Consider the following 25,861-nt stretch of genomic DNA (forward strand, 5'->3'; position numbering starts at 1 on the left):
ATCAGCTATTATTCCATATTCTGTTCTGACAAAACAAGTAACTTGAGGCTTCTCCATAGAGCCCACTGATACCCAGAGTTCTCATCCCACAGAAAATAGTGTCTTAATCACACTAGAGTCACTTACTCAGACAGACAAATGTGTGAAGTGCACATTGATTTTGAATGCCCCATTATAACACCACTTACAGCCTAACTTCTGTCAAATATCAGGTTTTCCAAGTCTGTTATTTGTTTAGAATTCAGCTCTATTTTACTGTTGTAAGATTCATGGTATCTGTAAATGAGATAGCCTACTGAGTAACCCCAGCACCCAAAAAAAGTGAGGAACACAGCAAGAGGCACCAAACCTTTCCACTGCAACACAATTCCTAGAGAATGCTGGTAAAGTCTCGTAAGGCAACAGAAATTGGATTACCCTTCAATCCAAAGATTACTTGATACTAGCAAGCTGCAAACCAAACCAAAAAGCCCTTTCAAACAGTTTCTTCTTTGTACAGTCCAAATGTCTGTCTGCATTCTACCTGTACTTCAGTGGAAGTCTAAACTGGCATTAACTATAATATTAAATCATAGTTATGTTCAGACTGTACTACACAAAACAAGCACAACTGAGTCCTAGCTTTAATCACATCCCATTTGCTAGTAACACTGGGGTTCCAGTACATGTAGTAAGTTTTTAAATATATATACACACACACATTAAGTAGATTATCTGATTTTGAATTCTTTGCAGACTGAAGGAACTGCACAGAAGTCCTCATGCGCTCAGTCACTCCATGTTATTAAAACCCTTGTATGAATACTAGTTTATATTCAGTATTGAACAAATTGACAAGTACTCTTTTCATAGCCAAAAACCTGATTGAAAAAAGTTTTTTATAAAAAAATATTCAAAAAGGATAACTACAACAGTAGTATTTCAGCTCATAAGAGCTATAAGCAGCAAGGGAATATTGTCCCTTACTTTAAGTGAAAGGAAAAGTAGTGGCATTTAAAGGATAGATAGTTGTGAAATATCAAACTACTATCCTGGAAAGATGTCATTTAAATGCAGAGAATATTCCCTTCACATTTTAATTCTAGGCTTGAGAGAAACACATCTGGAAAGGTTAAAATATTACATCAAATGATAAAAGGGAAAATAAAATAAGAGGCAGGAAAGGCCTCATCATAAACAGCTCTATTAGTCAAGTATGACAAGTTTTCTTGTAAAAAGTGGTCTGGAAAAAAACATTCAAAAACCCCTTCAAATCTCTGCATATTTGTAAAGTGCATTTAGGCACTAAGAAAAGTTTAGACAACATTTAGCTATCAAATAAGTCAAGTCCTAGAATTTTTTTTTAAATAAGCAGAACTGCACATCCTGAAGAACAGTAACAAACATCCACAACTTGCTTGATCATAGAGGAACACCAAAAAGACCCTGAGAAGGGTGCTGTGGTTCATCTGACAAACTGCAATTACAAGCCACTAGAGGTCACTTAAAATTAAGGTGATTTAATCTTCCACTGAACTCTTGTTTTGGGCAGCTCTCCATCCTTTCTGCTACTCTCCTGTAGCTGGCCTTAAGAAGCAGCAAAAAGAGCTGATATGTTATATGTTCTAACCTTTCTGAGGAAAGGACCTCTGGCCAAATGACTAAAACTTGATCACAAAATGACAATTTGAACTTTTCCTGGTAATTGGTACAAAGCATTATGTCTTGCAGCCACAAGGGTTTATCTAAGGTTTGAAACAAAGCACAGCATTACATCCTATGAATTGTCAACTTACTACTGTAGTGACATTTTGTGGCTAGAACTAAAGAGAAAAAAAATTTAAAATGTTCAAATACAGCATCCAATGCTATATGGTTCATAGGCATACATATAATGCTTACCACACCAGTCTGCATGGAAACACACAAGAATTAAGCTAGAGTTCAATGATTTAGACAAGACATGAGGAACAGCTAGGAAAGTTAAAAATACCTGTTTTTCCAGATCTTGTCCAACAATGCCAGCTTCCACACAAGCTGTTAAGTTTTTCTCATCTATCCAGAGAATCCGGTTCTGTTGAAAAGCCGTTCAAAACTAAGAATCAGTGTTAAAGATTTTTATTTCCTTCCCTAATGCTATAGGATCAACATGCTTGGTCATACAGTTTACTATTAATACAACTCCAGTTATTACAGCAGTGGAAGGTGAGCCCCTTCACTCCCTCAAACAGCTACACAACAGGTTACAATTTATGAAGTCACCACTATAAGAGTACAATACTTATTAGTCAATTTATACTAGGAACGTTTACAGAAACAATGCAGAAAAGCCAGAAAGAATTAAGTCAAAACTCTTACAGAACTTAAGCAATACAGTGATTTTCACAATTAACATGACTGAATCTGACTATCTGGACATTAAGTATGCACCAAGAAACGTATTCTTAAACATACTCCATGGGTTATAATAGACTGCATTCAGTTATTCCAGTTAGGCTGCTGGATCTTGACACAGTAAGCTAGAAGCAAGATTACTACAGGATGTCAGAGTATGTATGTACTTCAGAAATTTAAGATACTTGGAAGGATTATATAATTTTTATCCAATGAGACACTCACTGTCCCATCAGTATATTCTACTAAATAGGAAAAGTAGTAAACGCTACAAGTTACATGGTGCACTAAGCATGATCGTCAATGAGGACAATCCACATGAAGGAAAAACTTAAATATGGTTTTAGCTTTGTTTATAATAAGGATGTCACAGAAGCCTCAGCTTCTAATCTTCGTTCTTATTAAGTACAGTTCTGGTGTACTTCTATAATTTTGTGTATTGATATTGCATACAAGGAGAACACCTCTAGCTTCCCTTTGTCTTGATTTTTCAAATGACAAATATGGACATCTTGTAGTCCAACTTAAACTACGCTTTAAAGAAATTGTCTCCCCTCACAACATCTGGGCTAGCTAATTATTCAAAGCCAGCTAGTTCAGCTCCTTTCAGACACCTTCAGCTTCAATATAAACTGCTTAACCTATTTAAGATGCTTATGTAAATCAGTTTTTATGCAATATAGACTCTACATAAGATGAAGATACCCATTAAGTAAGTGTCTATTAAAATAGTAAAGCTTAGCCAATCATCTTAACTGCTCTGAAACACCCAGATTTCAACACTGACAATACTTTTTTTCACCTTAATTTATTTCTTTTCCTTCCTCATTAATGATTACAATAATTGGCTAGCAGAGTCATTCAAGACACATGAAAGTGGTCTATTTTCTGACTTGGTGTATACTTACATACCTAGCTGACACAAAAGCATGATAAGAAGAGATAACCACATTCCTTTCCCACCCCCAAACCAGAAGGAAGTCAAAGCTGTGGGCTATGAATCAATGAGTTCAAACGAAGGCTTGAGTCAGTATTGTACTCTTTGGATTTCACTCCATATAGATACCCAAAGAGCTTCCTTCAATATACAACTACCACCTTTGCCAAAAAGATCACTTTGTAGCCAGACATACTGAGAAACAAGTTTAACTGAAGCACCACTGACCGAGTGGAGATAATGGAGCCAAAACCCAGGTCTTATCTTCAAGGCTAAAGGAGTTAATAAGCTCAGCAGGTACTCAGAGGCCTTACAAAGATACAGAACTGTTTCTGAAGCATCTCATTACCATATAGTCATAAAACTATCGTTTTAAAAGTCTAAAGCTCCTTCATAAAGGAAAGATGAAGACTAGCACTAAATTTTACAGAACTTCATTTCTAGACTGCAATAAACCTATGAACTTCACATACTCAAGATGCTATCTACACAAAAATCTAGGTTTTTTTGTCTTTAAACTTGATCCCTCAAGCTGATTTATAGACATTGGGTCACCTTACCAACCTTTGCTTTAAGTACTTTTAAGTCTGCAAAAACTAGTGAAATCTGCAATAACAAATAACTTCCTCCTAGCCTTTCATTTAACCTCGGGTACGAGTTCCAATATAGAATAGTGGCTTCCTCTGATTTTCACTTAAAGCTGCTACAAGAAGGCTTAACAGTGATTTTTTTCCCCTATTAAATACATACAGGCCATACTGAAGTCATACATGGCTAACATCAGCAAAATATAACTTCAACTGAAGGAGTATTAATCAAATCATGCATGGTACAGATTAATACTTCCATCCCTACTTTATTCTTGCAAAGAAAGAAATATTCTCTAGTGATCACTAAAGTTAACTGTAGGATAACTTAAAAAAATAAAGATGAAAAAATTAAGAGACACATACCATTTGTGATGTATCCAGTGAGATAATTGTTCTTTTTTCTTCTTCAGGACATTCAAGAGCACTAGAGACACTTGTCCCTCCTGCAAATATGGGGGCAACATTGTCATAAAATTCTCAGGTGTTTTTTCTTCACATACCATCCCTCTCTCCCTCCTTTCTGATATTGTACTAAATATACTATAGTACTAAAGTAAGATCACTGAAGCTAACTGTTTGAGGCTAATGATTAGCCTTTTAAGGCTGTGTCTTCTCGCAAAAACTGGGTTTTACAAAATCAAGGCAGCACTGGAGCTGACTATGTTTTAACACCATGAAATTCTATGACCATCTCAGCTGCTTCTGTTAAGTCCAGAATAGAGTTTTAAAACAAAGAAGCATAAGAAACAACAAAGCCATCCAAGAAAGAGATAGCTATGGTTGCTAAATACTCTTTTGAGATCGATCACTATGGAAGCTATAACACTTCTACCTAGAAAGCTGGCTTAAGAAGTTTACCTAATACAGGAATACAATACTTACCTGAAAGCAAGAAACTGAAAGGATGTAACTATACAAAAAATGGATAAAACAAAAAGTCAAACTTCTCTGGAGGTTTCTAATGTATCTTTATAGGATGTCACAGGACAGCCTCCAAGAAGTCTTTGGCTTCTCAAAGACTACAAAAGCCATAGGAAAAGAGCTACTGGGATGCTAAAGATCCACAGCAAGCCACAAGAGGAACAACCAATGGCAAGTACAGAGACAGTGCCAACTAATAAAACACTTCCCAGGTGCGGTAAAGCCAGTGATACAAAAGGTGGCATTTTCCTTAAATATCAACCCCTACAGTAATAAATCCAGAAGTTTACTGTAGTTCAGTATAAACAGACTTGGAAAACACTCTGAAGATCTTCCTGTATCCTGGTCAATGAACAAGAGATACTCGATATTGCTGCTTTCAGCTGTACCAATTTACTAGTACCAAAGTGACCTGTAGCAGTCTTGCAGCTCTCCAGATGGATCTGGCAAGGGTGAGAGCATTTTAGGGACAAACCAGCTCTACTAGTTTGGTATGGTCTTCAAGTGACACGCTCACCTTCTCAAACAGTAAGTGTCCTTCCTACAGGGGCTATACTCCTACAGCATAAGCAAGTATCAAGTAGAACACACATATTAATCCCAGAGAATTAAGAGTTCTTGACAAAAACAACTTTTCACAGAACAAAGTCATTAAAGCCAACATCTTGTTTTCCCTAAGCTCTAAGTTAAAACAAAGTAGCTCACCACTCTACTTCAGCAGACTTAGAGGAAAAAGCATCCATGATTAAAAACCTGAAGTCCTTTAGAAATTGTTTAGGCCGAGAAGAACGCAGGCCTTTACCTGTACTCTGTACCTGGAACATTTTCTGTAAAACCCTTGTGACAAGAATCTCTACTATAACTTTCAAACTGAACAATGTCTAAAAGGAAATTAGAATTATGGTTAATGATTTTGCAGTACGGTATCTGACCACAATCCTCCCTGGACCTTTGAGTTTCAACAGTACAACAAAAAAACCCTAATTTATACATGTTTGTGGGAACAGAACACAAGTAACACATCCAAAACCATGTTACCTCCAACATATTTGAATCTCTTATTTCCTAGAAGACTTCCAAGACAGAGGTAGATTTCAGCTTCATATAATCACTCCTCTTGCACATTTAATATTCAACATGTTGACACACTTTTAATGACTTCCACTAAATTTAATATAGCAGCTTTTAATACTTCAAGATCATAAAAACATTAAGACGACACTTAAAATACTATTAAAAAGTCTAACTATTGAATTAATGGTACAATATATTACTAAGATGACACACTTAAACTGAATTCCAGTAGAATACATTTTCACTGGTAATGTTAAACAGATTTGAGATTTCATAACACTTACCGCCAAATGGTATTATGCAGAGATTGTGTTTGCAGGCTAATTCCACAATTTTAACTACATCTTCATGGCAAACTAAAAAAGTCCAAACAGTTAAAAAACAGGATTTGTGCTTAGTACTAAATACTGCAAGTCTGAATAAGCAACAGCTCCTTTTCTGACACCAGCAAGGAAGACATTTCAAAGAGCTAGGTGCTAAATAAGAGCTGGGGTCAGAAACATCAGAGTTCTAGACCAAAGTTTAGTCCTGAAACAATTCTGTATTTGAAGAACAAACTACAGCCATTGTCTCCTGCTCTAGTCATGGACTGAGACCACCTGCAAACTCTCAGGGTAAGATGGGCTACCAAACAGTTACCAATTAATCCAGGTATCTTGGAGAAGAAATCAAGTTTAAAGCTTTTATTGAGAATAGGCTGTCCAATTTATTTTAAGTGAGAAATAAGTATCTTTGAGAGATGAACAACACATCTTTTTCTTCCTGGCTGACATTCAGTTTCAAAAGTAGAGTTGCTGGTGAAGTTTACCTTTTCAGAATGCATTCTGTATCTGGTCAAAGAGGGAAGCAGAATGCTTGTGCACAGGCAAGGACAAGGATCAAAAAGATCAAATACAGGCCGTACATGAGTTCATGCAAGCAGCAGAGAATGAGCAGGACTGAATAAATAGGCTTACAAACTCTAGCTACTGTGCCCTTACCATACAGAGCAGCTCTAAACAAAGGTAGTCAATCATTTGATTTCAGTTCCTTTTGGAGCTGCACAAATAAAGCTGTGGCAAGTGCTGTTCAGTCACCAGTGCTGTCATGTCAGTACCTGTCCTCAAGTAATTAGATGCATCTTATAGTGCCTCTTTTTATGCTTCCCATATGTGATTTTTTTTCCCCCTAAATAAAGGAAGCAAGCTAAGACTAAGTTCTTATCAGAAATGTTGGGGTTTCTAATGCAGTGCAGATATCAAAGTATCAGAAAGAGTTATAAAAAATAAGGAAAGAGTTGGATTCATATAGCTAAACAGAAATTGACAGGTACTTAGATCAAATGTCTTTTTGGTTAGCTATTGAAGAATGGCACATGGGAAGTAGTTCCTAGTGACCAGAGAAACGTGACTCAGGTAGAAAATTCACAAAAGTCTGGAAATAAAGTCAAATCTGTTTGCGTGTTTGTATCCTTCTACTAAACAGAAGCAAGCATATGTTCTGCTACACATTATCTACAATAGCATTAGTTATTACTCTATTTAAGTGGACCTAAGCCTGTACTTAGATTGCACTGCTCTTTCTTCAAGTCAGTGATCCTTTATAAGGTGTTCTGATAGGAGTACACTGTGGCTACTTAAGTCATGAGTTCATCTGTCAACAGAAACTTCAGCTATATTTAATAATAAATTTCACTTCCCTACAAAGTGATGGGATTTCACAGGCACAACCTGCAAGCCAGATGTTAAGCAATCATGATTACCATTCAGGAGAAAATTCCTTCAGTTTCTGTAAAGGCGAGTGAAGTCAGTGAACCAAGATACAGCTTCCCCATGACAAGAAAGCACAGGAGTTTACTAAAACAATGGCCTCCTAAATCAGAAGGGAGAATAAGACAATTGAAGCTTACCAGGCCATACAACTATATCAGGAATTCGCTTAAACATTCCTTCCCTGAGTACAAATATCTCATGTAGGCAGTGACCTGAAACACAAACAATGAGTTAACAAGCTCAAACAAGGAAGCATCAAAAGCAGCACAGTTACATAAATGAAGTTCTCTTACCGTGAGCTCTGAATACCCTATCTTCTGCGTCCTGCGAATATGAGATTTTAGTGGCTCTAAGATCCTGAAGAAATTCTTCATTTACAATGGATGGAGGTACATCATTAACATTTAAGGATGCCTACAATACAAGAAAATAAGATCATTAAAGGTAGGTTCACTCTTACGGCACTTCTGTACAACAAAAATAATAAAAACAGGTTAACACTAACCGATACCTAAACTCAACTATTTAAGATCAGAAATACAGAAGTTGCCTTCCTCATTCTTCAGTCACTGATTCCACTTGTCCTCCCTGGTACCCCACTGCCTAGATGCATAGAGGAAGTTTTATTTCAGTAGCACATTCTTACCTTTTTTCCTCCTGAGAAATTTGGAGAAATGCACTAGCTTATGAGCACATACTGAACAAAATACCTTTTTAAAGCCTTCCCAAGATCCAAAGAAAAACAGCTGCCTGAACACAACTAGAGACTCTCCTGTTGATAAAGGGGTAGAGATTGAAGGTCAACATGCCTTCTTAAATATAAATTCCTCCTCCAATATGGAGGAATACATATTAAAGCAACTACCCATTCTGCAAATTCCTCCATTTACGTTTCTGTTTCTACCAACCCACTTCCCCCTCCTACTATCACATACTGGAAGTTAAAGCCATCTCAGACCAAAGCCTAATCAAAAGTCCAAAGCAAGGCAAAACTAAGTTTGACTGATCTAACATAATCAGCATACTTTAAGCAGACCTCATGCATCAGAAAGACTTTATAAAAATCCACGTTCAGTCACTGACATGCAGATGCTTCCAGAAAGCCTCTAGCTATTAGTTCTGATTAACACCTTGGGAAAAAGTTTTTCTTTCAAAGAAGCTACACTCAACATTTTGGCTTACCAACAGGCCTTGAATCAAGGTTCTGTAAGTCCAGAGGGAAAACCCCTGCTTAAGGACCTGGAGGAATGGGCTGCTAGAAAAAAAGACAACCTTACAACAGATGTCTCATATAGTATTCTTATGGCTTCTCAAAGTGCAGACCTCACCACATAATTCTCTTTTCTAAAGTCCACTTTAGATATCCGGCACATTAAAAAGTCAACACATGAACTATGTTTTTAACCTACTTAAGAGAATAAGGATTGTTTACAGGACCCAGTTCCAAAAAAGTAAGATCTTTGTAGACATTAAGTGCAATTCTTTCAAGGTTCCAAGAGAACAACATGCTTTTTCTCCCCCTCCTTAAAAATGGAGCCAATAAATTAATTTTTACTTTTTGGCTAACCTCTCTAAAGGAATACATCATCTATTACAAATGGCCTCTAATTAAGGAGCTCTTTAATTAGATAGAAAGCTTGTCTTATTACTAAAAACTAACTTCTGGACTTCAACTCCTATTTTGAAGTAAAATGTCGGTCAAGAATCTTATTTCCAGTTATCAAAGTCCCCCAAGTTCAAGAATAGGAGAACTGAAAATGTTTCACTACTCCATCTTTTATTTTAAATACACTCTTAAAAGTTAGGAGTTCCACAAAAATTAGTTAAAACATAGTGCAGTGCTTTCAAACTTCTGTCACGAAAACTTGCTGGAAATTAACTGACATCACCTTCAACTCAAATAGAAGAACATTCTTGCAGTTTTGTTGCAAAGCCATCAGGAAAGACTATGGGCTGTCTAAGGATGCTGGGAAGGGCTTGCTTAAAGCCCTACCACCAAACACTACTTCATACAAAATGTTCCACATAGACATTCCTTTGATGACCCTAGCCTATGCTTCTTCACAAGTACAAACAGAAAACAGCAAAACTGCATTCACTTTTCTTTCACCTTCCGAACTTTCAGTCTTCTACAAAAAGTACACCTACCCATCCAAATTTTCTTTTCTGGAATGGTGTTTTATCTATCTTTGCTCTACATAACCTCCAGAACAGCTGGTACTTTTTGCCAACATGTGTCTTAGGATAAAAGTTTAGAGTATAGCACTGGTTACCAAGCTAACAGCAAGGAAAACCGAGATTAATTGCCTCCCATTCGCCACCACAGCGGCAGTCAGAAGTAAAAGCTGAAGAAGGGAAGCTTTAACCTTCAATTGGAAAGTTTTCAGTTAGTCAAAAGATCCATGGTGATGGAACTTGCCTATCAGTGTCCATCCTACAAGAAGCTACGTAAGGTTATGTAGAAATTAAGAGTACTTACAGAAATAATTCAGAAAGCAATATCTGCATGAGATGTTCATGATTGAACAACATTTAGAGGTTCAAAAGGACAGCTAAGTGTTTGGTTTAGAGTTTTCAATATGGGACACATGACCTAATGAAAATAGTTTTAACAATGATTTGACTTCTGGAAGAGGATACATGCTGTTCTGACTTGCTTTAAGGATAATATTCTACTTCTTGAAATAAGGCGTCAGGCATCTGGGAAAGGCTTTTCCCAACAATATATTCACTTTGTCACTGACAAACACAGAAATTGAGATTAAGTGTTGCTCAGGTGAGAGATCATGATTTTAGGGGCCAGTCACAATAAGCAGAGACAAATTCAAATCTTGGATTGCTGCTCTATTCTGCTATTAATACACATTCACAATGCTGTTTGCTAACCCAAAGAGCAGAGCTCTGACAGAAACTTGGGAAACATGAAAAACAAACACATTTTCTATTTTAAGCTTTGGTTTCTTCATGGATTTCCACAGACAGAACTATTTAATATCATATCAAGTTGAACACCAAGTGCTTGAAAATCTTTGTTCTCCATGAGACACACAAAATACTTAAAGCTGTAACAATTCCTTGCAGATGGTCTTAAGTATCTTGATTTTTATCTCTCTTCCAGAAGTATTTTAATCCTTTAGGTTTTATCTTCAAGACTAAAGAGTTAATATGTATCCACATAAATCTTATACACAATGCCAAACAAAGTATACCTTTATTTAGTCTTATGGGACTAAAATATTTTAAGATTTATGCACTGGAAGGCTAGACAGGAAGCCTACGTGAACTAGGTCTAAACTGCTACGTATGGTAAGTCTAGTCTGAAAAAGTAAAAATCATCATCAGGCCTCGAGCATCACGGAAGCAAGTACATTTACTGTTGTTAATTGTAACAGAAGAGTTGCATGCAACAGGGAGCTCCCCAGTCTTGTAAAACAGAGGCAGGAAGAGATGAGATAGAAAGACAAGTGGTCCAAGAGAGTCTTCTCCTACTGCTGTTCCTATAATCAAGTTCCTTTATGCTCTGATGACAGTAGAAGGTGAAAAACCAATATAGCATGACAACCTGAAATATAAGCTAGGAACCATGACAGAGACATGAAAACGGGGGACATTCAGTAGTAGTTGAGAATAGCTATGAGAAGTCCATATACATATTTGAGGCTCCAAAAAGTCCTATTCTGTGTCAAGGTAGCCAGCCTGTTTCAGATTGCAACAAGGACATCAGGACCAGAGGGGCACAACATAACAGAAAAGCATTCAATATTGCCAGCAAATATCCTGAAGAGCTGTTTTGCAAGATGTGCTGTAGAATCAAGATACTATTCAAGAATCTGCCCTTGTCCTCCAACTTTACATTTTTCTATATTTCCTCTACATGTAGAAAGGGAACATCTCTCAGGACTTCCAGTCACAGCAAATTAAAGCAGCTGGCCAGTTAAGACCAATACTGGTCAAGGAAAACACATCAAATGTTTTGGGTTGTTTTTTTTTTTTTCTTCAAAATATATTGGCAGATGGGATCCTGCAAGTCATAACAGATGAAAGAATGTCTTGATTAACAGAAGACTGAAGAAGTGTTCAAGTTTTCAGGCTCTGTGAGATCACCTACTTCAGAGAAAACGCAATCTTGAACTCACTCAGGAAATGGGTAAAACTGTTACGCAAAGCAGGGTTGCTATAGTTGATGTACAAGCATAGCGTGCTTCCAACACTGCTTAAGCAGCTAACTAGTCAGGAACCTGCAACCTCAAAGGAATTCTTGGAAGGGAGTCAAGTTTCCTGACTCTGACATGAGTTACTGTTATGGAAAAGCAAAATATGGATGTTTCACAAAACCCAGAACATTCAGAATGTGCTGTTGTTCTGAAAACGTTCAACTCAATCTTGAGTATTCTGGTAGCCAGTTTTCAGCACCCAGGCATTGTAAAAAAATTACTGTCAAACAAGAACTTGGATATCATTAGATACACTGAAAACACAGCACAATTTAACTTCACTGTATCTTCTGTCTTTGTTGTCATGAACAACATTGAAGTTGCATAAACCTCTAGGCTAACAGTTTCCACAAACTTGAAAAGCAACCTACAAACAAGGACAAAAAAAACCCCTCCCTGTGTTGGGAGACTTTCATTCCAATAAAAGTACCACCACTTAACCTGGAACCACAAGTCATGCTAAGTCATTGAACATTTTATGTAGAACACTTTTTTCAAAAACTGCAGTATTTATACACTATATTAAATCATGTGCAAGGTGACCTTCAGGACAACAGCTGAATCATCTTTAACAATGTGGTCTTGATTATCACCAAGACTAATGTTCAAAGGAACTGGTTCAGCTATTTACTTACTCTAGAGGTAGTTTTGTGCTCCAGACTTGCTCCAAAGGTTTTTTCTATCCATTCCTTAAAAGTTGGTAATACCATACCACCTAATCTGTACCTGAAAAGTCAATATTACATAGGGTCATTTTAAATTAAAAGTCAGATACACTTCTTCCGATTTTACATATGCACAAATGGTTAAGTTTTAAATCAAATTCTTTACCTACAAGCCTGCAAAGCTTCTGCACATTTAGTTTTCATACAATTGCACATTTCATTGTATTTAACTGTTCTGTACTTCACACAAAATCAAATCATATGTCAACATCTTAGGTATTATTTTCTGTCACGATCTTTGGATATTGTGGCATTAGACTCCTCAGATATCCCACTCCCCCATCTTCACTTTTACAGAAGGTCTCTCCCTTTCAGTAGTGCAGAAAGCAGCATCACAGTTTGCACGCCTGTTACAGGTAGAGGCTATGTGTGTACAGACCCACTGCAACGTAAACAACAGCAGTCACACACAAGCCCAGCTCAGTACACCTTACATGTTTTGAAGAAAAACAGCATTAAAGATTCTTTGCTCATCATCAGAAGCCATCAAGAAGTGTGGATTTATTTCTGTTGCAAACTCTTTGGCAAGAGCTTAGCTATGTGACAGATGAAGACTTACAGACAAGGGACAGAGGAGCTGTTTGTGAACATCTGTACCACGTGTGAAAAGAAATAAGGCTGGGGACACACTTGAACAGGTAAAAACTATTGCCATTAACTGTATACATATACACACCTTGGGCGCGTTTACATATACACAAACATTCTCTGAGAAGAGAAAAAAGGACCTTTCTTTGGTATTAAGAGCTTTCAGCAGCTGAGAATACTTACTATAGTTCGCACCTGGGTCATTGCATTATGCCTCATAGGTATTCCTCCTAAGATTATTCAACCACTGTTAATCCAATTACAGCCCTATCCTTCACATGTTGCAACCAACTCTACAACTAAGTCACCTATTACACAGAAAGATCGATTCCTTTTGTTTCCTTATGTCAACTACCTCCCAGTTCTCCTATTGCAAAAACCCTACTCTTCCTAGAGATTAAAGGCTACAACCATATCGCAACTCAAGCTAAACTCTTCAGCTTCTAAGACAGCATTCAGTCATTCCTCCTGTGACAGCTGTTATTGTATCATTATACCCACATGAAAGTTATGTGAATTCTATGAAAAGGAAAGTGCAATAAGCAATGGAAGTTAAATGAATTTGCATCAGAAGTTTGCAACAAAGGTAAGAAAGACTCAAGGTCAGCTTGGTGTGTTTTCTTCTCCAGACATACTTTTTGATATTGCCAACCCATTACTATAGCTAGCTTGCAATCACTTATTCAAAGGACAAACTAAAGCTATCAGAAAACCAACAATTTTTAAGTCAAGACACAGACAGAAGTCACAGCACAGAGTTAGTGAGTTTACTGCACAAAATGCAGTGTGTGATTGCTCAGGAAGCAAGCTTTATATGCACGTAGATGGTGCAAGAAGCCCCCCAAGAGACCTCCTCCATGCACACTCACCCCTCAAACACAGGTTTAGTTGCTCACACTAGTAAGTATCAACCTATCCCTGGTGAGATGATAGAGTCTATAATGAAAAGATCATTTAGCACATGGAAAAGCATAGTCTGTTGGGAAAGTCAACATGGCTTTCATAAAGAGAAATCCTGTTTCACTAACCCTTGGAGTTCTGTCAGGGTGTGAAAGTAGGACGTAAATAAAGGAGATACAACGAACATTAAATTCCACACTTCTTTATACTTCGACAGGTGTTGACACCAAAAGATATTTAAGAAAATATATTGCTGCTGAAGGAAAGGTTCTTCTAGAGGCTGAAGGATAAGGTACGGTTAAGATAAGAAGCAAAGGGCAGGGTTTATTGATGACTGTCCAAGAAGGACCCAGTTTCATATAATGTCTGCATCAGTGATCTGGATTCATCAGTGGACTCTCCAGCCAAGTGAATACAAGCAGCTCTTTTGGGCAGGTAGATACTACATTGATAGGAAGTAACTCAGGACCTTAAAAAAACCTGACCTGACAGATGAAGATGGAAGATTAAAAAAAAAAGCATTACTCGCATCTTTTGCGGAATCAGACCAGTAGTCAGTATAGGAAAAGTCTTCACTGCCAACATACAACAGCAGCCAATAATGTTATGCATCAACCAGGCACGCATAAGAAAGAACACAGCTCTGCTCTGTAGAACCCTGGTGTATCTTCACCATGAATGCTGCACACAGTTTTTGTCCCTGTCTCACCAAAAAGATGTAGTAGAGCTAGAGAGGGTTCAGAGAACAGCAACTGTGAAGACCAAGGGGCCTTACAAGCAGAGACTAAAGGGCCCAGGACTCCTCACAGCATGGACAGAAAGTGGAAGAGAGGATATAATTGAGTCTTATATAATCAACAGAGCAGTAGATAAGCTGACAAACCATCACTCACCTAATCCTACAATACCGTAAGGGATACTTAGTTTAAAACACAAGCACTTTACACAACAGCAACCTGGAACTTGCTGCCACAGGATGCTGTAGAGGCAGACAGCATCAGCAGACTTGAAAGCTATTAGACAAATTTATGGACAACAGATCTGTAAGTGGATACTAAAAGGAAGAGGCATGTACAACATTTTTGCAGATGCCTATTTTCAGATTTTCACTTCACTCTCCTTTTGCCACTGTGACAAACTACTCCACAGAAACTACACTGGTATGGCCCAACAGGGCATTTCTAATACTATCTACCAGTTAGCAAGAATGCAGATGGGGGAAAACCCCACCATTCTCCCCCCCATCTAGGACAGTGACTAGTACTCAGACAGCAGCCTTGATGCTTCCCTCCTGAAAAAAAAAATCCAATTGCAGCTCTTTACCTTTTTTTATTTTTTCTTCAAAGCACACTACGTAAGTTTTCTATGCAGCATAACCTACCTCAGATAAACTGAAGGTATCAGATGAAAGAATGAGTGACAAAGTGACAAGAGTCAGAATCCTGGCAAGAGAAGAGAGACCACCAAGATCTCCCTAAATATTATACAGTGAGCTCAAGTGCCTAAGACAAGGCTTTGCATTTTAATATTAATTTGCAAATTAATAAATTAAGGCTTAAAGTGCTCAACAGCTTTGACTCAAACTAGCTCATACCTGGTCATAGAGACCAGGAAGGAATTTTTCTGAAGGACAGTACTTATTTCTCTTCCCTGTTGTTGTTCTTTACTCTTACAAAAAGTGTATTTTTTAAACCAGGGAAGAGACTGCAAAACTACTTTCCACTGAAGCAGAAGAAAAAAAAAAAACTAGTTAGGATGCTAAGTAACAGGCTTAAATCTCACTGGAAGAAAATTAAGAAATCCCCAAGTCGACTTAATTTTAATGTAATTTCCTCAAAAAAAACATTTCTCAGAAAAACAAGCCTGCTGTAAAAAAGGGCTAGTAGGTAAGTCAGAAGTGTTGCCACTACAAAACACACAACTGAAAAGCAGTTTTTAATTTTAAGCTCAGAGGATAAAGTAGCTCCATGCACAATGGTTAAGAAACCTGAAACACAAATTGGAAGTTTAATAAAGCAACCTGTTGATGCTCAAGATCTCAAGAAGAGATTCTCAAAACTGGCAAAACCGCACTGACCTGCTGCACGTTACCTAAAGCTTTAGAACATGGTGCAGATTCTCAGTCTGATACCATTCTCCAAGAGACATTTAATGCACAGAGTATATCAAGTTACAGAGAAGACTCACGTTAATTTGTCCTGAATGCTTTTAATAAACCTTCCAACAAGCCACACGGTCTATTTTACTACACGTTAGACTACAGTGTATGGAATTCAGTAAACCTGTTAAATGCAGAATAACTAATAAACTTTTCTATGAGATAAAGAAAAGGGTTTGCTTTCTTTGCATTAACTGAACAATGCAGTTTTTAAACTCTTTTCAAGAAAATCATCAAATAAGATACTGCAGTTATAAAAATTTTCAGCTTACCTTTTTCCTGTGAATTCTGCTTGACCCTTCTTATTGAAGATGAATTTGGAGTCATTATATCCCCATCCATTCCACTTCAGAAGTTCTTGCCTTAAAAGGAGAAACATATATAAGCAAGAATGTTAGCACATTGTAAGCCCAAAATGATTTGCAGTTATATGGCTTTGGAAAGAAAGTCTTATCAGATAGCAATTCAAAAAAATCAAGTACATATCAAAAGTGCATAGCTTAGTAGAGTAAAAAGTCATTCTGCAGCCACAACCATTACTCCTTCAGGTTGCATCCTAAGACTTGAGAGACAAGATGCTTTATAAAAACAACCAGCTTAAATCAATGCATACTATACAGTGATATTCTCAAATTGGCAAGAGCAATGTTTGAAAGATGCTCATTTTTAAATCTACACATAAACACTAACACACAAACAGGTAATAGCTAAATATTTTCAGAATGAAACAGACATTTAGCATTATTATTTTCTGTCAAGAGAATAATTTTGAATTTTAGTTGTTTGACATAACTACTGTAATCTCATTGCATTGCTAATAGCATTCACTTGATGAGGCACTCGGACACATTTGGATTGAAAATATATTTTGGAAAGTCAAAAAAACTTCCAAGAACTGCAGGAATAACATAGCAAATACAACCTGAATGTGACCTCAAAGCATGCCACCATAAGAAAGGGAATATTAAAAAACCCCACACAAACGAACCCACAGCTGCCAAAATACAACCACAAAATTGAAATACCTTAAGCACAACCATACCAAAACAGAGTATCTCAATTATGATAAAGTCAGAAGTATATCAATGTAAACAGATTTAAGACTCAGAGAAACACAAAGAGTAATTACACATTAATCTAACTTTTTAAGCAAAGTTTGCCATTTATTTACATTAGGAATGAAGTACTAACCTGAAAACTGAATGTTAATTAGTAAAAAGGCACCTTAAACAAGGCTGAAAGCATATTATTACCTCACTCCACTATATACAATGAATATAGCTCTTACTCTTTGACTGTGTAATGTAAGAATACAATGATGATCAGGGGTGACCATTTCAAAAACACCTCGTGGTTCAGAGAAAGCATTGCCTCAAGCCAGTTATAACTCCAGCATTACATACAAGATAACGGGGTGATGACTGATTACCAAAGGCCTTCATTATAAAGATAATCTTAACGTAGGCTGCTAACATACTGTCAGTGTTGTAATTGAATAGACTTGGCTTAATCAAAATTCATTTTCTTCAAACTGCCTGTACACAAAGTTCTAATCGATCAAATGGAAAAAACCATAGACATGTATTTAATTACAATTGTTTGAATCAGTCATATCAACAAGCCTTTGACAAACTTAGCATTTTAAGCAAACTTTATAGAGCAGTTTCAGTACTCAGTAGCTGATACAGTTTTGTGAAATAGCCAGCCTATGCTGTTCTTCCACATTGAGGAAGTTATTCTAAGATTTCAGCCAAAATTAAACTGTTTGAGCAGCCGGCTGTCCCTCCGTTTGGCTGCCTCCTCTCTCCACAGACTCGATCTTTACACATGTAGTGTTCACTCAGAAAAGGGCAAGGATCTACTCATGTTTGATAGCACAGGACTGCCTTGTTGCTATTGCACTGACATGACAGATTGCAAAAAAAGTGTTCTTAATGCATATTGTGCAGTCTTGCCTATTTTTACACCTACTCCTATATTCTATATTTGCAAATATTATGTACATTTATAAGAAATTCCACAAAGACATTAAGTCATACACAGTTGAGCTGTTCTCAGCTGTGAACAGGCTGACACAGAATTGGCCAACTCAAGTGGCATTTTTTTCTTTTTTTAACTAAACATTCCCCTCAAATCCTCATCATTGCAGTCCTCCTCAAGGCAAGATTTCTCCCTCTGCTGACTAAATGTAGTATTTCTATATACCTGATCTCTAGAGTTTGTCAAATCCTGTAAAGTCAGAACAGACTTTATATTAATAAAGAAAATTTGAGGACAGCTCAAGCAGCTTCCCCCCCTCATTTAAAGAGGTTAAGTCTTCTTGCAAGGCAGTGCCCAAATAAGTGTGCCAAGTACCATGCATCAAACAGGTTAGAGAAACTATGTGCAAAGCTGGAATCAATCAGACAGACCAAGACACAAAAGGCCAGGCTCTATGAGATACACCAATGAAGTGCAGCTTTGAAACTATCATTAGTCCTGATGTCAGTACAGGTAGATACTTCCCACAAAATCCACGAAAGGTAGTATTCATTTAGGCACTGAACAAAGACCCAGATACAAGGTCTTTCTGCTAAACTGACTGCATTCCCAGTTGTTTGCCTTTTCTAAAGGCCCACTTTCCTAGGTTGGCGTTAAGACTACCTGGTGCTTCCATCAGACTTTAAAATATAGATCAGAGGTTAAGAGTTTTAACTGTTAAGAATTTATTTTCAGGTTGAACTATTCCCGAATAAAATAAGTACACAAAGCTTACTCTACCAGACAACATAGCTCTTGACATCGATGTGATGAGAATAATTACATTAAAATCTAATATAACAGTTTGTATGTTTGTAGAAGAACAGCTGGCTCTAAGACATCCCAGCTACCTCATAACACAAACTCAGGAGACTTCCCCCACACCCCCATATAACAGGCAGTATTACATCTTGTGACAGGTAAATACCACAACAAAAAGTTAGGCATTTATTTTTTATATTCAAGACTACACTGCACAAGTCTGAGGTTTCTGTTTGGAGACAGAAAGGGCTGTTTTTGTAATGAGTCATCTTACATTTATTCTTTCTTTTATTCCACCATAGTTCCACCATACCACAGTACTGCCAGCTGTTTGATTTACTTATTGTAGTTCCTAGCACTTCGTGCCTACACACCAAGAACAATTTAGGGGAAATACTGCATGCAGCTCCCTAAAAAAGAAGCCTAAAAAGACCGGGTTTTAAAAGAAAGTTGAATTTGTCAGCTCTGATTTGTAATTGACATGGCTTGCAGTGAAGACCAAGCTGTTTAGATCTTCTTGCATACCATTTGAAAGGTATGCTCTTCATGAACAAGAGCTGGTGAACCTCAAGACTCAAGAGAATTCTTTTCAGCACAGAGTAAAGCAGGAGACATCCAGAGGAGATCAGCAAGCCTTCTTGACTACTGAGGCAACGTCAATGTCATACTGATGTAATTCAAAGACTGTAGCACAACTTTTCAGAAGAGTGTTACACATTAGTTGACATATTCAGAAGAGGAGCAAACAGCTCTGCAAGACAGAGGCCAGGGCAGCATGCTGCTCTTGCCCAGGTCTGCCTCCCTAGCCCACCTTCCTCATGTAAGGGAAATACACCATAACACATGCCTGCTCTGCATTTCCTTGTCTTTCCAGCTTACATTTGGAAATTAAAACTGTAATTTGACAGAGTAATAATAAACAGAAGGCAAACAAGGAAAAAGGTTTTTTATAATCATAAGTGTTATAACAGCATTTCTCCTCCTTCATTTTCATATTGCCCTTTGCAGCATTATTTATACAGTCAGCATTCCTTAGAAAAAGCTTTTTGTACCCCAGCTCCAGCACAGAACTCCCACTGCCCTCCGTAATGCCCTGGTGTAGCAATTAGAGCTGCCTACCAGATAAGTATCATGCATCATGTTTATCTTGGCTCTCAAAGATGATCCAAGCTGTGACTGAGCAATCAGTGTAGCTTTCTACATTTCCCAAGGCTTTTGTTCCCAAAATCTCATATTCCAGAACAATATAAAGGGCAGAAAGAATTGCTGAGTATCTGCAGACCTAAGCACACATGAAGAGCTCCCTCCATGTACGAGCACTCAATGTGTCCAATCCTGGCTCTGATATCAAAGGACTCAAACTACACATTGATCTGTAACTAGTACATACCACCGTTACACCTACATAGACTTTTACAGATTATGTACCCTCTAACACATCAATATTTTGTATCATCTGAAACAACTTTCCTTGCAGCAATAGTTTGTATCCTTGTTCTTCAAAAATTCAAGAATTTGACTGCTAAATGGTAAAACCACAACAAAAAATAACCTGAATATCCTGCATAATATCTGAATACTCTGAATAATATCCAAACATATCAAAACATGTTAAAAAGTTTCATGCCCCAGCATGAAAAAGACGCTCAGTTTGGCTTAGTCAACTAACATGTTCATGCTACACATTCTACATGTAGCAAGACATAATTTACACACCCTTCTATTTGTATTCCCAGCCCCCTTTCCAAGAATACATCTACCAAAGACACTCATCAACATTTGGTATTATTCTTGTGTTAAACTCAATGTTACTCAGCTCTGTATTGTACCGGAACTGTCTCATTTAAAGACAACACCTTTCCTATTCAGTACAAAGGCTTCAACAAGATATCAAGCTCACTAACCCAACTTTCATCTTTGACAGAAATATGGAACATCTTAGCCAGATATAGGAGGAAGTGACCAGTTCTTTCTTGCCTTCTAACTTAAAAGCCAGAAATTCACTACCGAAATGTGTGAAATACTATAAAGCAAAGCCTGCTTAACATGTTTAAAATATATACTATACATATACAAATACAAAATTATATTGCCTGAAGGGAAAAAAAACTGAAAGAACAACTTACCATGCAAACAGTGACAATAAGAGCTGAAAATAGTGTGACTAGGTTAAGTGAATTTATATATTTCACTTTCATTATAATGCCCAACACTGAAATACTAGCTGGACTCGATGCAATAAGGATTCTTACTGCTGTAAAATATTTGTTCAACAAGTCAAGCATTTTCTGCATTTTTCTGGAAAACTGGCTATGGAATAATCAAGCAGGATGCTGTTCAGGTCACAGCACAAGACAATATATTAAGCCCCCAAACAACTATTACGGTGCCTACGAACTGGGCAGAAGCTCACAAGGCAACAGCATGCCCAGTCTGGGGGAGCGGTAGGGTGGCCCCCAGCCCACCGGCTGAACCAGTGCTCCCGAGGTATCCGGTCACTCAGCTGGGCAGGCGGAGGCCTCCAGACCTACTCTATTCCAACAAAACTGTACCTGCCAGCACTCTCCAAATCTCATGTTTTAGTGAGAGGCATGGTGATTGGCTGAAAGAGTTATTGTGTCTCTCTAGGAAACTGAAGAACAAGCACAGGGTCTCCCATAGGTATCCAAGCTCGGCATCCAAAGTTCAACCCGTGTGGAAATTATACCATGGATTATCATTTTTCAGTAGTTTCTAATTCACATCACAAGTACATCAGATATCTGCATGCCCAACACCTACAACCACCAGTCAAGAAGAGTTTTACGCTGCAAGAGAAGAGTATCGCCAACAGTTACAAAGCCTTTTGTTTTCCAAGGTCTAAAGGACATAGATATTATAACACCAGAACACGAAGTTTTTTCACTTACGATGAAGTTATGAGATTGTCCAATGAAACATCAGAACAAATACAAAGTAACGAATGAACTCCAAACATTAGCACCATGTGATTTAAGAAAGACTGGAATTGCCTCACTATACAGACATAGCATCTAAGCACATAAATATCAGCTTCCCCCTTCTCCAAAATATTCTGAAGATCTGGTACATGATACATAAAACTTAGACAAACAGGCTAACTTACTCAAAGGACAAGTGACAGTTTTGCATATTTTCTTCGGGGAAGCAGGATGAAAGTACAGTTCAAACCAGCTGAATCAATGCGACTCAAGTGGAGCAAAGCCAAGGTGCTCACATCAGTTTCTTCACAATAACCACCAGCATTTTCTAATCAATCACCAGCTGATGTTCAGCATTAAAACAAGGTACACAGAAAATACTCAGACATTCTTATTCCATGATCCAAGAACCAGTACATTCTTGGAAATGAGTTTAAAGTGGCACTTTTAAGGGCTACCACAGGGGCTAAAGCACCAGTATTTGCCTAATGTAACAATGCAAAAAGCCTTGCAGGCCATAGAGTTCTTGCAAAACCCAGCACACGCAGCAAGACTGAGGTAGTATTACGGTGCTAAGTAGTTACAACAAGACGACATTACCCAGACAGTAACTCCTCAAAGCCCACCTGAGCTGTTTTTTTTGTTACCAACTCAGACCACCAGCTGGAAATTCAGAACCCTTTCCACAAGTGATACCAGAAAGTCACGCTCCCTCTCCTCTGGAGCCATCTCTCTGGGTTATATAGTCACACTTCTCAAGCAAGTAAGCAAGCCACTCCAGAGAGGTTTTGAAGCCAGTAGTAAATTAGTATCAGGTACCTGGAAATTAGGAAAGGGAATGTAGCCCAAGGAATCCCTTCAAGAACTGCTTTGTGAAAGCAGCATTTAGCGGGAGAAGAATGCCACGCTGCAGGCAGGGAGTATCTACCATGTTTGCCACTCTTATGCTTCTTCCCTCTTGGACGATCTTCCCTGCAGCAAACCAAATGTAATCGCTCTGAAGTCTGAAGTCACATAACATCTGTTTTATAGCCTTAGACAAATTCAGATTCTGTAGCCCACACTTTCAGCTAAACCCCTGCAGCTGCACATACACCCGATTCAGTTGCTATTCTGTTTGCTGAATATCTGTTATGGCAACACAGACCTGGGTTCATATTTACAGTTTACATCTACAATAAGCAGATAACACAGACACAAGATTTTAGGCATAAAATAAAGACTTCAAGGGTTTAGGTACCCCAAAGCAAAGTGTGCTTTTTTTTTTTTAAACTGTTCCAATAAAACAAATGTTAACTCTCCTTACACATGTTCCTAGCCTTGACTATTTCATTACTCTTCATTTCACCACATTGTAATAAACAAACACCCAAGGAATAAGGAAATTGGTGTTTCTCTAGCATTCTTTCATAGAAAGCTTAAGTCAATTAGGGTTAATTAAAGATTCAGGAAAGCCAAGACATTACATACCTGTGCTTCTCAGCATACACTTAGCTTCTAGTAAGGTATTCTGTTGCATAAGAATCATCATTTGGCTATCTCTATTCCACATACTACTTCAGTTGACACCAGTTTCCTTTTTATCTTTAAAGAGACTGCTCTATTACAAAATTGCACACACATGGCTACTTCCAGGCAGCAAACAAACAAGCACTTAAAGATTTTTTTCAAATGCTAGAGATCAGTCCTTTGAGAACTATTTTTTGAAAGCTTGCAAAACCAGGAAATCTGCTTCACTATCTAAAAAAACAAGTTAATGCAGGAATCAATCATCTGCCATTTATTTGCATAAGCAAAATAAGCTCAGTTCCTGCACAATAGTTTTACCTGTTGCATGGAAAATCTTTAGCATGCTGTGTAGGAAATACATCAGATAACTGCTGAAGAACACTTTTTGGCCTAGACCATCAACCCTGAAGATTTGCATACAACATCCCAATTTTGGATATAACAACACTACACAGGCATTATACTTGTCCATCACATTCAGCGTACAATCAATTTTTAATACTTCACATTATTTGTTCTCTCATAAGAGTTATAGTAACATTTCAGGGAAGTCTAGTTGGCTGCAACCTGTGACACTACTGATGTCCTTATTTTACTCCAGCTCAAAGCAGCTTCTAGGAAGTCCAAGTAGTTACACTAGTCTACTGCATTAACAGACCATTCTATTCAGTTTAAATAAAGAAATAAAGTTTAAATAGATAGCTTTATATACACATTTGGTTTTTTGTACATAACAGTTCAGATCTCAGTAGACATCAAGAAGTCAATCTACAAAATTATTTTAGTTTTTGCTGTAAACTGCTACTTGCTTTCATACAGTAATCCATGTTGTACTTAATATATTAAACATACTTTATACTTCTATCTTGTATCTAGGTTTTTTTCCTAATAAAATTTAACCAATGAAGATATCCGATTTGGTTTACTTGATACCAAGTGATCTAACAATACATATATTACTTAAATTCTTACAGATTTCTTACAAGTCATCTGCCTGACATTCAACTTCTTGGAGCTAGATGACAGACAGGAATTGCTGTTGCATGTGAAGCCACATTTGCCTTACGTTTCCATATGAGAATTTTCTTACTTTATCTGTTCTTCTACTTCAAGCATTAGCCTTGACTAGCAGTTAACTGCTTTAATGCAATCACAGAGCCTCCTGTGAACTGCCATACCTTCCTCATTGCAACAGGCTCTTACTCTTCTGGTTTGTTAAGACTCTCTAGTGGCACCAGCCCTTTCCTTCTTTGCCCTAAGTTTCCACCACCTTAAGCTTAGAAGTCACCTATACCACGATTCAGTTTAGTGTCAAGTGTTGCTTAAACACTTTTGTCTAAAGAGTTAAGCACTTATAATAAAATAAAGACTGCTCTGAGTATTGGTGGTAAGATACGAAGCCTCTTTGATGCTACTTGTTAAATTCAAGTAGTAGCAGCTCTCTTTAAGAGACTTAATTCATGTTACTGCTTCATAGTCAGAATCATTACCAGCAACTACAGCAAGAATTGCAAGAGTCTATAGAAAGGTATGGAGATATTAACACATTACCCTGAGCAACCTGGGTGTGAACTTGAACAGAGCAGGCAGCTGGCTGTACACTCATCCCTGGGTAACAGTATGCCCATAATAACTAAGAGATCCACAAGCCTCCTCTTCATCCCACAAAAAAAGAAGCTTCTCCACAAAGAGACAGGAAAATCAGGAAATCCTGTCCTGCTTTCTCTTGCTCCAGGCAGAAAAAAATTTAAGCCTACAAGCTACTGAGTCAACATTTAGTTACACTCAATCAATACTCCCTTTTAACAAGGACAGAATTGTTTAAAGTTTGATTTGAATAAGTTATCATAGAATCATAGAATGTTTTGGGTTGGAAGGGACCCCTAGAGGTCATCTAGTCCAACCCCCCCCGCAGGAGCAGGGACACCGCTAACTAGATCAGGCTGCTCAGAGCCCCGTCCAACCTGGTCTTGAATGTTTCCAGGGATGGGGCCTCCACTACCTCTCTGGGCAACCTGTTCCAGTGTTTCATCACCTTCATTGTAAAGAACTTCGTCCTTATATCTAGTCTAAACCTACCCTGGTTTAGTTTAAAACCATTACCCCTTGTCCTGTCACAGCTGGCCCTACTAAAAAGTTTTTCCCCGTCTTTCCTATAGGCCCCCTTTAGGTATTGAAAGGCCGCAATCAGGTCTCTCCAGAGTCTTGTCTTCTCCAGGCTGAACAAGCCCCAATCCCTCAGCCTGTCCTCATAGGAGAGGTTCTCCAGCCCTCCGATCATTTTTGTGGCCCTCCTCTGGACCCGCTCCAACACTTCCATGTCCTTCTTGTGTTGAGGGCTCCAGAGCTGGACGCAGTACTCCAGGTGAGGCCTCACCAGAGCAGAGTAGAGGGGCAGAAT

The 25,861-nt window shown here is 37.9% G+C and overlaps 1 protein-coding gene across 1 annotated transcript in view; it reads right to left on the reverse strand.

Moving 5' to 3' along the window:
• AGPS (alkylglycerone phosphate synthase) overlaps nucleotides 1-25,861 on the reverse strand; it is an 88,008-nt gene that overhangs the window by 31,368 nt on the left and 30,779 nt on the right. Inside the window, exons 4-10 of the mRNA XM_009646038.2 lie at nucleotides 16,504-16,593; nucleotides 12,496-12,586; nucleotides 7,940-8,060; nucleotides 7,784-7,858; nucleotides 6,180-6,251; nucleotides 4,264-4,343; nucleotides 1,973-2,053 (exon numbers count right to left, since the gene is read on the reverse strand). Coding sequence (XP_009644333.2) covers nucleotides 1,973-2,053; nucleotides 4,264-4,343; nucleotides 6,180-6,251; nucleotides 7,784-7,858; nucleotides 7,940-8,060; nucleotides 12,496-12,586; nucleotides 16,504-16,593 — 610 coding nt within the window. The remainder of the gene's footprint in view (nucleotides 1-1,972; nucleotides 2,054-4,263; nucleotides 4,344-6,179; nucleotides 6,252-7,783; nucleotides 7,859-7,939; nucleotides 8,061-12,495; nucleotides 12,587-16,503; nucleotides 16,594-25,861) is intronic.

This window comes from Egretta garzetta, unplaced genomic scaffold (assembly GCF_000687185.1).
Source record: "Egretta garzetta isolate BGI_Z169 unplaced genomic scaffold, ASM68718v1 scaffold539, whole genome shotgun sequence".
NCBI classification, from domain to species: Eukaryota; Metazoa; Chordata; class Aves; order Pelecaniformes; family Ardeidae; genus Egretta; species Egretta garzetta.